This window comes from Trachinotus anak, unplaced genomic scaffold (genome assembly GCF_046630095.1).
Source record: "Trachinotus anak isolate AG129_WGS33_773 ecotype Australia unplaced genomic scaffold, CSIRO_AGI_Tana_v1 ptg000004l, whole genome shotgun sequence".
Lineage (NCBI taxonomy): Eukaryota > Metazoa > Chordata > Actinopteri > Carangiformes > Carangidae > Trachinotus > Trachinotus anak.
The window spans coordinates 14,673,665-14,685,081 of record NW_027273855.1 but is presented as its reverse complement, the minus strand read 5'-3'; the positions used below and the strand labels follow the sequence as shown (position 1 = coordinate 14,685,081).

Genomic DNA, 11,417 nt, shown 5'->3' with positions numbered 1-11,417 from the left:
ATAATATGTTGTCATTAGTGGTTGAATCTCATTGGTCTGTCGTGGCCTATTGGCTGCTGGAAGGGCTTCTAAGCTACACAACTAACATGCCCCCTGAGAGGGAGGCCAGCCCCAACTTGCAGCACTACAATTTGCCTATTGAAAAGGCGAGGGTTGGGAAGGAGGCGGCAAGAGATCTTGTCATGGTGCCCAGTGGGTTCAGAGCTTGTGGTTGGAGTGCTGGAAAGACTGCCTTGTCTCTGTGATTAATGGTGGGGAACTTGGAGGCAGGAGCAAAGGAGAAGCTTATGTGGCAAGACTGTGCAACTTGAATGCACAATACTGTAGAGTCTTCAATGAATCTGAGGCATGCTTTAATTTGATTAAAGAATCTTTCTCATGTTTTACATTTGGGATCTAATCCAGGAATCCTTAATCATGAAATACTGCTAAAAAAAAAAAACGTAATTCTAATCACTGATGAATAGGGTAAACACTGCACAAGAGCTACGGTTTTCCCAAATGCATTTATTAAGCATGTACAGTATACTGTATGACATCTCAATCCATCAAGAACAGTATCAAAGACTTGATGTATCCTTTAATGGCTTTAACAAAAATATAACATCATTCAATATGAACATCAATCTGTCCATTTCACAGTTAAAACATTTTACACAAAGGACCTACTATTTACAGTATGTAATTATAAAGAGGCCTAATGTGACACTTACAAAATATGACAACCACTTAGCTATTATCTGCCAACAGAGGGAAATAGAAAACTCATTCATAGTATGATTCCCACATGCATTAAACATGCAACAACAATACAAATGTAACAGCCACAAAATTACAGCAAAAAACATGTAATCTTTAATTGCTCAAATATCTTGTGCATGCCATGTATGTACAACATGAGCAGCAAGTTTGAGGACCTGCAGTCCTCAGTCACCGTGCCTGAGAAACACAAACGATATCAGTGTAGCTCTCCTTTAATTAAGATATGTTCATATAGTTTAATTAAAATGCTTCACAAATGGTGAAAGGGTGTGTTAAGGGGATTTCAGCCCTAGGTTGCTAATCAGACACCCTCCAGTCTTTCATAAGTAAGTGAAAGTGGATGTATCACTGAGATTTTGATGAGCACAGGAGGGATGGCCATTATCGGGCCCTAGGGCCAATTTGAAATGCCAGCATGGTGATGACTATATACACTTGTACAGGAGGGCCGTGCACCATTTGCAACAGATGGAAGTATGCAATTCGCATGCGGCAGGTCTGCAGGATGAATACACTGACCACTGCTGCCATCAGTGTGAGGGCCAAAGAGTGAGGAGGACATGGGAGCATAGTCCATGAAGTGCAGGTCTGAGGAGGAGGAAGTTCTTAAAACACATGCATCTGGGAAACTCAGGTTGTCTCCACATGAGCTCGAGCAGGAGGAGTTGGAGGGAGAACACTGGGACACACCTACCACTTTTCCATACTTGTGCTCCTTCTTGTACCTCATCCTGCGGTTCTGAAACCAGATCTTGACCTGGCGGTCGGTGAGCTTAAGCCCAGTGGCCATCTCCAGCCTCCGAGGACGACGCAGGTAAGGGCTGAAGTGGAACTCCTTCTCCAGCTCCAGCAGCTGGCTGTTGGTGAAGGCCGTCCTCTCCCTCCTCACACCAGGCCTCCCTCTGCCTGGTAGACCAGCCGCCACACCACCGCTGACTAATGTCGGAGGAAGCACATGAAGAGGAGAGGACGATAAAAAAAAAAACAAGTGCCATGTATTTAACAATCATGAGATGCTCGAGCTCCACACGGAGGACTTCAAGAGCTATTAAGGCCCATGTTAATCCTTAGCCAATCAACCTGAGACCAAGAAGGGCCCTCAGCTCTTCCTTTGTATTCAGTCACGCTTGAGACACCATACAAGACTGGTTGTCTACTGTGTCATGTGTTCAGGGAAAGTTACATCCCGAAGAAACAGTCTGGGGGAAACATCTGACGCCACTACAGCTGCCTGACAGGCCACATTAATCACAGCCACACACGGAAGCAGACCTGTCAAATCCCCATCTCAGTCACTTAAAAGGTACCTTGGGACCACCACTGAAAATAACCACCATTAGAGATTCCATTTGACATGTATATCATGTATATCAGCGGTACCAGGGCCCCGATGATAACAATATAAGATACATGGGTTAATGGATACTTAATAAGGCCTGCAGTGACCTTAGAGTGTAAACTGCATTCCTCAACAATACTCCACCAGACTGGGAGACTGTAGCTTCCTGTTTGTAGTATCTAGGCAGTGATGTTTGTCTTTTACTGTGAAAAATAAGAAGCATTATCAGTGAACAATGAAGATTTTTTTGTTTTTGTTTTTGTCTTATATATTTTATAATTATTTCCCATTTCTCAAACTGTCTTCTTTCTCTCTCTCTCTCTCTCTCTCTCTCTCTCTCTCTTCTGTCTTCTACTATGTGATTTAACCCCCAAAATAAATTACTTTACTTCATTCACTCACGTATTAGGACAGATATTATAATTGACTGATTGAATTTATTTAATGACTGTGTTAAGACACAACAAAACACGAAAGGATGATATTTGCAGATTATTTTAAAAGACAGTCCTCAACTGCATAAACGCAGTGTGCAAGAAGTTTTTGTGTGCAGTGCACTTACTGCAGCATTTCTGCTTTGAACATGACTTTGCCTGCAGGAGTGGAAAAACAAACAGCTATGTGCATGACACAGACATTTGTTTTTAACTGTGCAGCAACAGTAACACCCATTTTGGCACTATTTCAACCTCTCAGAGGAGAGAGAGCTTTCACATCTGATGAATGCACTTAAGTGTGACAGGTGACACATCAAACGTATTATTACCTAGTCAGATTTCTGGCCTGTTTGTAAATGTTGTTATTAAGTACAAAACATCTTGGTATCATGTGCACTCGGCGTCTTTATTTAACCCAGTTATTTAACTGCTGTATCATTAAAGTCAGACATCAGTGTTTGAGTGATATATTCAATGCACAAATGAGGACTGTGGTTTTATGGATTAACACCATCAATCAATATCTTGCACACTCAGTTTACAAAGTAAAACATACTTGGTGTGTAATAAATATAAGCTGAGTTACCAGATTGTTCAGAGTCAGTTGTCCGTGGATTCATCCAGGGAAACATTACTCCAGAGCGGCAGATGGTGAGTAGACTGCAGCTCCTGCTCTTGATGTCCAGCTCGCCCTTGGCATGGCAGTGAACCAGAGGCTCCAGTGGGCTCTGGAACTGTTCATCTGGGTTCAGCCTGGAACTGACATGAGCAGAGGAGGTCATGTTTTGCTGATTAAGTTCTGCTTCTTGGCCTCCTCCTCTACCTCCTTCTCCTCCTCCATTGTATCCCGCGCTCAGTTTTGGCACTTGTCCAGAGCTCATAGCAAAACTGTTGCCATGCAGCTGCAGTGGGAGGGCAGACTGTTGGGGGTCCATGGACCCGGCTCATTAAACTGTCTCAAATAAAAGCAGGAATCCCTCAACAGTAGTAAAGACTAGGACTTCTGTCTGTCTAATATCCGATCACAATTAACCTGACTGTATAAAGGCATGCAGGGAAGAGCACTTGGAGTAACCATGTGGAAAATTTGAATAATATTTACCAGAAGGGTGCCGTAGTCACGTGTGGCCGTCCTCCAATGACAGAGCTCTGGAGTTGCAGAGTAATCCACTGGCAACTTGGGGCGCCCGAAGAAGCTTCTGCGATATTTCTTCAGACAACATTTCTATGAGCAGCCTGCGTTCCTTTACCTAGGGATTAAAAAAATCGTATAACGGAATATGAATAGACGCCAACAACTGTGTAATCAGTGTGAGAGCATGAGAGAGGGAGGAAGAGGGAGATGTGTTTATACGGAGACAGGAGGGAAAATGGCGGGGGGGGGGGGGCAGACAGACAGAGATTACATGTGTGGTGAGGAACGTCTCATTAGAAACTAGGCGCTGATTTCTTGTAATATTGCAAATCTTTCTGGCAGGACGCGTTTATTAGACGGAGCCGCCGTTTGCAGCTGCACATCCAGCGCCAGGAGCTCGTCCTACAGTAGGCTGTGTCTATGAACTGGAATCACACACTGGATAATAGCGGCTTATCGACCACAGCTCCTTAATGTTGCTGAAGCTTTCGAGGTGTAAAAATAACAAAATTAATGAATAAATAAATAAATTTCGTTCCTGGGTATTTTTTCTTACCCAATTTGGCATAATTATAAATAATAATAGTTATTCCCGTATCCATGCTATTAGCCATCTATGGCTTTTCTGCTGTAAGGCTGCTATTTGCCTGTAAAATAAATCATTCCGATTATTTTTGGATAACTTTGTTTGCAACTAATTTAACAGGCCGTTATAAATCGGCGGGCTTTCCTTTAAATAACAGCATATGCTTATAACTGTCGGAGTGGAAGTGTAGCTTTGCCTTAATAGGATTCACTGGGAGTGGTCAAACAAAGGCTTGACAGTCATTGCCACACAAAGACAAAGGAGGCAATCATTAGAGAATTTCTTTTTTCTATAGGACGATTCAGCGCATTTGCATTAATCAGGTACAGTATAGAGTGTCCCTGTCTGTGGCTCAGTGAGGCAACAGACAAACACTGGACATGTTTGATAGTAAACATCCCGCTTTCTGCACGGCTGGATGGACAAAGAGCAGAGGGAGAGCTCTGTTTGTGTCTGTTTGCAGTTACAGTTACAGAGCACACAAGACACCAGCAACTTGGAAATAAAGCTGTGAAGGTGCGACGCATTTAAATAAAATATGAATTTTACAACTTCATTTAAAACCAACATAATAAATATTTTTGGGGAAAATTATTTGGTCTAAAAGCTGCATCAAGTGTGGCCTAACTGAGTTACACTGTGGGGAAAAAAATCTCATTAAACATGATTGCTCAATTTCAACAATACACTAGTGTATGCAAAGTGGATAAATAACTAGAATAATGAAGCTCTCACAAAATTTTAAATAGTGCGGCCAAAAGTATCTTCCAAAATGAGAAGGTTCTGCAGGATATAATGTTAGCATATTCTGTCCCAGTATCAATCATAGCTGAGCCTGGCTTTAGATACAAGTTCCTTCTGGTGTTTCACTACAACAAAGCTGTCGAGAAAACCCTCTTTAAATGTCTCTCAGAGGTGATGGATTATGCACTCAGGGTTGCATAGCTTGGAAGGAGAGGAGCCTTCCCCCTTTTCCGTTTCACCCCTGCTGCTGCTGCTGCCACCGTCACTGAGATTTCACCTGAACCTCCACAGAGGAGTCACGTCCTTGGATTTTTTTTTTTTTTTTTTTTTTTTCAAATACATGAATTATTTTAGTTATGCACAGTTCTTTGATCGGAACTGGACATAACACAGCTATACAATCAGAGCATGGCTTACTGGTAACCACAATCATCACTAAAAAGGCTTGATTTTATTGTAATTATTGACTGAGAACGAGGTAATGACTGTGGCCAGGTTGAATCCCTCCAGCCTGTCCATTAAAGAGGCAGCCAAGTGATAAATATTTCCACAGTCAATCTCAGTATATAGGGAGAGAGCAATACAAGTAGGAACTGAAACAAAATGAAATCCGCTTGTACACAAAAACCAGTGTATCTGTTATTATTATTATTATTATTATTATTATTATTATTATTATTATTATTGTGGCTGAAACGGAGAAAGTAATTAAATTCGTTTTGTTTTCCTTAGCTCACACCCTTGAACACACTCTCTGAATTGGAGATAGAATCTATGATATACTGGCTCAGCAAGACCATAATTTAGCTCCTCCGCGCCTCCACCACAATTCTCCGTGAACTCTGTTTGAACCGCCTCAGTGGCAATAAATCATTTTTCTCCCTCACACAAAAGCGCGCCGGTCGCTCTGGGTGTCAACCCTTTTACAATTCCTCCTTACCTTCTGCGCTCTCTCGCCTGCCGACACAAACAACCAAGGAAATTGTCGATAAACTTTTATTTTTCATACCAGTACCTTATGGGGAAAGCGCTACTGGGGAGCGGGAGAAATCTGCAACTGCGCGCAGGCAGAGAAATCTGGAGAATGCAGCCACAATTCTTACATTTGTTTTATTCTCTTTTGCTATAAATTCCATATTCCTTTCACTTAAAAAACATAATTGGTTTTTCAGAGCTCAACGAAAGCACGGATCAGTTAATGTATTTCCAGGGGACAGAGCTGAGCAGATAAGAGGAGACTGAGAGAGAGAGCTGGGGAGAAGACGTTAATGGGCAGAGGATGCTGTCGGTTAAAACGGTGCATACAAATGGCGCTGTCTTGGCAGAGCAAGGGGAAGATTTATGGGCCCGGTGCCCTATATTGCTGTAAACAATGCAGAGTGAAATGAAAGGACTAGAGTTTGCAGACTGCACTTCATAAGTGAGGAAAAGACACACATTGTCAATTTCCCAAACAAGTCCTGACTTTTGCATAAGCATGTGCATTAACATAGAGTATTAATTTGGGCCTGATGTGCAGGACAGCCCACTGTAAATTCTGGCCTGTCTGTGGAGAGTGCATGCAAACATAAATCCTGCAGCTCTGAGCCAATGAAGTGCCATCTCAAAGTCTAAAATCTGGGTATAAATTTTTGTTCTTTCTACTCAGGAGAATTTTTTTTTTTTTTCTGGATGTCTAAACTAATGCTGCAGCAGAAAAACAGATATTTTTCCAGTGAAATCTGATGTAAAATAGATGTTGACAGCTTGTATGCTTACAATATTGCTTGTTTCTCAACTGGTAAAAATGAAAACATGGGCCTGTTTAACCGCAAATATTTCTGGTGTAACCAACTTTGTAACAGAGTCAGAAAATATTCATATCTTCGATTTGTTTCGGTAATTGTAATAAAGGCTTGAGCTCCGGGGAGAGACCAGGTTTCAGATTTTGGAAGTGGAGTGACCCTTTTGTTTTTACATTCTGATAATATTTGACATTCTGTCCGCCTTATGTAATAATACGTAAGGACATGTATAAATATAACTCCTAATGCTGCAGCAGCTGCTCCAAGTACAAGATGACTTGTACAAATGCAACTGGTGGCCACACAAAGACACCGGAGAATCATTTTCAGAGAACAAATCAAATGAAACGCGCATTTTCACTTAACCCATACATAATTGTGGATCTATAGTCTCGGCATCCCATATTCAGATCATCTTTGCTAATGAAAAGTGAATAACATAATCATAACTCAATCCAGTGACTGTCTGGGCCCCCGGTGACACCTTGAACGGAGGAAAATGACTGTAATTTCGAAGGTCCTCAACGATGCAGCAAATAGGCCAATGAAATATTCCTCACCGAGGCGTTATGATGACATAAAGTATTACTGGCAAGTTTACCCAGGCCATCATTTCCTGTGCGATGCGATGCTGAAGTCTACAGTGGGATATCAGAGCGTTGCTCCAAGCTGCTTTGTCGTCCCCTGCTTGAAAGGTTTGCCAGCACTTGACAGTAAATCATTTTAACATGTCTGATGGAGTTTTAAAATCTAGTTTTATGTAAATTCATTTACCTCTCCCTCCATCACGCGCGCACGCACACACGCACACACGCACAAAAAAGAGGAGACAGGGTGCATCTGCTCCCTTGAGTGAACGGATGGAGGAGAGATTTACGGATTTACGACACACCCACTGCTGGTCAATGCGAGAGAGCCTCTCTGTCCCTGGAAAATAGCAGCGTGACCCCTGTTTCAACTCTCAGCCTTTATGCAGCTGCCATGGCTGCCGTTTAAACACACTACACCATAACAATACGCTGGCCCCGGACCTTTCATTACAAACCCAAGTGGTTGAAGAAGACACTCACCTGAGACGAGTGGAAAAACACTTGTACTCAACCCTGTGTAGACAATACCAGCAGGTAGGCTAATAAAGCAAGGCCGCCGTCAGAACAGCTGATCATTTCTGTTTCATTTGTTCAAACATTTCGATGGCTGTTTGTGTAAAGTTTCTGTATCTTCCAAGAGAGAGAGAGAGAGAGAGGGAGAGAGAGAGATAGAGAGAGGGAGAGAGAGAGAGAGAGAGAGTCCTCGCCTAAGGTGCTCCATAAATCACAGGGAGCCTGCAGCGGTGCAATGTGAGCTGAGAATCATGTGTGATTCAACAGTCTCAAGTCGGAGAAGAAACCAGTTAGAGCTGAGTAAGTGCTGAGGAATTTAAACACTGAGCCTCAAACACATAAAATACACCAGATTCCTGCATGGTGGTGGGGTTCATGGTAACCACCGCCTCTCACTGCTATTCTACAGATTCAGCTTAAGGCAAAGGGCTGCTCAACGCTAAATGAATGGATGGAATTTGAAATCAAGAGAGTTTATTTTAAACTTTATGAATTGTACTCATTCATAAAAGAAAAGACATAAAAATGTAGCTATTAGTCAGGGATAATATGTTTGTTCTTTCATTCATGTTGATCTTCTGACAGGTAAGAGTATATAACTTTCGACGTTTATGGATTGAATGAATGATTTGCTTGCTTAGCTCACATGAGAACAGAAAAGTATAAAGTATACAATGTGCGTTCCCATCCTTAAATATTATGATAATAAATATCTATGTAAATCCATGTAAATATTTATATAAGTTTCCGCTGTGTAGAGTAGAAGTCTGCGCGCATTGGAGCAGAGTTTAAAAACAAAACGCGAGACTGGACTGATTTATGACTGACAGGCGACGTGAGCCTTTGTTTAAATGATATTTCTAAACCACACATTTTGTTTATTCCCATAATAAATCCAACAGGCCCTTATAAGGCTGCATTAGTTAAAATCCTTGGCAAAAGCGAAGTCGACGGAAAGTCAAGAAAAACAATCTAATTCTGCTTCGTGTGCTCAGTGTCTACTTCACACAAATCCTCAATTACAGGAGCTCAAACAAAAGCGACGCTCCCTCCTTGTTCAGAGTGAAATCTGAGCTGCACCTTCACAGGTTACGAGCAGCAGGATGAGTTATCACATACAAATGACAGACACTGAGATTAGTTGTTTGGCTTTCAGTGCCAGCTGTTTATCTTGGAGGACATGCTGTCTCAATATTTTTCCATCAGTGCTGAATATTTGCTCCTGGCCACACAAGAAAGACCGAACTTGTTGCTTGGTGCATCAAAAGGAGAATATCATACTAATTCGCGGCTGCCTGCAACAAGAGCGCCGAGTGAGATTTTTTTTTACAAATAAACAGAAAAACAACGAGCAGCTCAGCAATTGCTCAGGAGTTGTCAGCATCGTTTACATTTTATGTTTCTGTTCCAATCATAAGGTTTTTGCAGCATTTTGCAGTGAATTTTCATTTCACAGCAAAAAAAAAGAAAAAAAAAAAAAAAAAAAAGCTATGTGGGTTAGATTCTGTCTCCTTGAGGGAAATTTGCATCTGGATAAAAATAAGAGTGTGGAGTCTCTGTAGAAAGTTTGCAAGGTTTTTGTGACTACAGACTTGAAGGTCCCTGTCCATAAACTAATCACAATGACCAGCTGTCCCAGTACTGTCAGACACAGCCAGCTATAATTGGCAGCTTACTTTTGACTGCAAGTGCTGACCTGAGACCAGTTATTCTCTTAAGTCACACACAAGTCATGTGACCGCACAAACTATTTTTACTGCCTCCTGTTTTTGGAGACTTTGGGGAATGATGTAACTAGTGCCAGGGATTTTTTCTTTTTCTCTGAGAGTTTTAAATGTTGTTTCTAACATCAGGCTTCACCATGTTTTACTTGTATCAATACAAGATAAATAAATAAATACATAGCCTACATAATAATAAATGTCTACAATATTTCCATCTCCCCCACACAGACTCAGAAAAAGCCTAAAACACACAGAATCCCATTCATGCACGTCTCCTATAATCACTCAGAGTATTTCAGCCCCAGTATTTCAGAACTTCTGCTGCCACTGCATTAACTCCTGCAAAAGTGACCACGAATCTCCTGATCAAACCACAAGATGCTCCAGTTTGGAAGTCCTGCAGATCTGCTCGATGCAAGCAAACAAGAGGACTGTCCGACTGTTCAACACTGCCCTGGCTCACTCTGAAGACAAAAGGAGTAACACATTCAGTGATGTCCCACAAAAAAAAAAAATCCACAAAAGAAAGCCGCGGCCAAGGGGGACCAGGGAGGGCGCCCACAGAAGGTACACGTATAGAGCGTGAGTCAGGTCACAGGGTTGGAGAGGTCGGCCATCCAGACTGAAATGAGCCTAATGGGACAGAAAATGTGTCCTCGGGGTGAACTCGGCCTTCTCCCACTTCGCCCCCAAACTTCAATAAAGTACCTTTTCAGCCCCGCGACATGGAGGCGACAGGGCCGAGAAAGGGACTGGAGGGATGCTGCGACTGTGGCGAGCACATTAATTTCTCTAATCTGTCCAGCAACATAAAGGCTTCTGGATTCATTTTTCAGCGGCCGTCTCAACACTATTCTAGTGCCTTTCCAAAGCCACGTCCAAAAAAGCAGACCTTAGCCGCTATGGTCCGGTTCAAATGGCTCATTTTAAAGCCCAGTTTAGCTCTCACACTTGAGAATGACGGCAAAGGGCACGGCCTGGTACATGATATTTGGTAGGATCAAAACTGGCTGTTGGAGTTGTTTTCCAGAACGTAACACAAAGCTCTGTAGTGAAAGATTGATGATGGAGAATACCTCTTCCCTTTGTGCTTCTTTGCCCCCCACTACGCAAGGCATTTTATAAGGCCCATTCATGTCACAATTTCAATAATCTATCAAATTCTTGCGCGTCTGTGGGTTTGAGTCATGTTTAAACTGAAATCCTCTTGCAAAGGTCTGTCCAAAAAAACTTTAAAAAATGAATGCATCTGTGCGAGAGAGAGAGAGAGAGAGAGAGAAATCTTAAGACTCTTCAGCTGGGAGTTGCTGTTTGGATGATATTTGGCCAAACAGCTGGTCTACAGTCGTGAATAGTCCTGTAGTGTGTTGGTCCTCCTGCCAGATGACGTGGCAGAGGAGGACGTTAAGCGCCGTTTTTTGAAATTGTAGTTTTTTTTTTGTTTTTTTTATTTGTTTGGGTTTTTTATATGCAGGCTATTCTCTGGAGCTGCTGCACACTCTAGAGGCAAACTGCCCACCAGGGAGAGACCGCATGTAAATGTGGCAAAAGTGTTTACACAAGCAAAAGTCAGCGAGTGAGCACAGAGGGAAACATCAACATTGCTTCTTCTAGACAGGCACTGCTCCAGAGCCTGATAACAAAGGTCAGCTGGTTTACTCCACCACCATCCGGACTGTGTTATTTAACCAAGACCACATGACGCATTATATTCAATCTATCTGCAAATGCACGACTTTATTTTATTTTAGTTTGTTTTTTTGTTGTTGTTTTTTTTGTTTTTACATTTGAAATCCCAGTCGC

The 11,417-nt window shown here is 42.1% G+C and overlaps 1 protein-coding gene across 1 annotated transcript; it reads right to left on the bottom strand.

Annotated features, from left to right (window-relative positions):
- Positions 1–487: 487 nt before the first annotated feature.
- On the bottom strand, positions 488–3,603 carry LOC139620576 (homeobox protein Hox-D4-like). Its single transcript, XM_071476265.1, has 2 exons — positions 3,125–3,603; positions 488–1,698 (listed from the first exon to the last, which is right to left on the bottom strand). The coding sequence occupies exons 1-2, from the start codon at positions 3,471–3,473 to the stop codon at positions 1,154–1,156; spliced, it is 894 nt and encodes a 297-aa protein (XP_071332366.1). The 5' UTR covers positions 3,474–3,603; the 3' UTR covers positions 488–1,153.
- Positions 3,604–11,417: the final 7,814 nt, after the last annotated feature.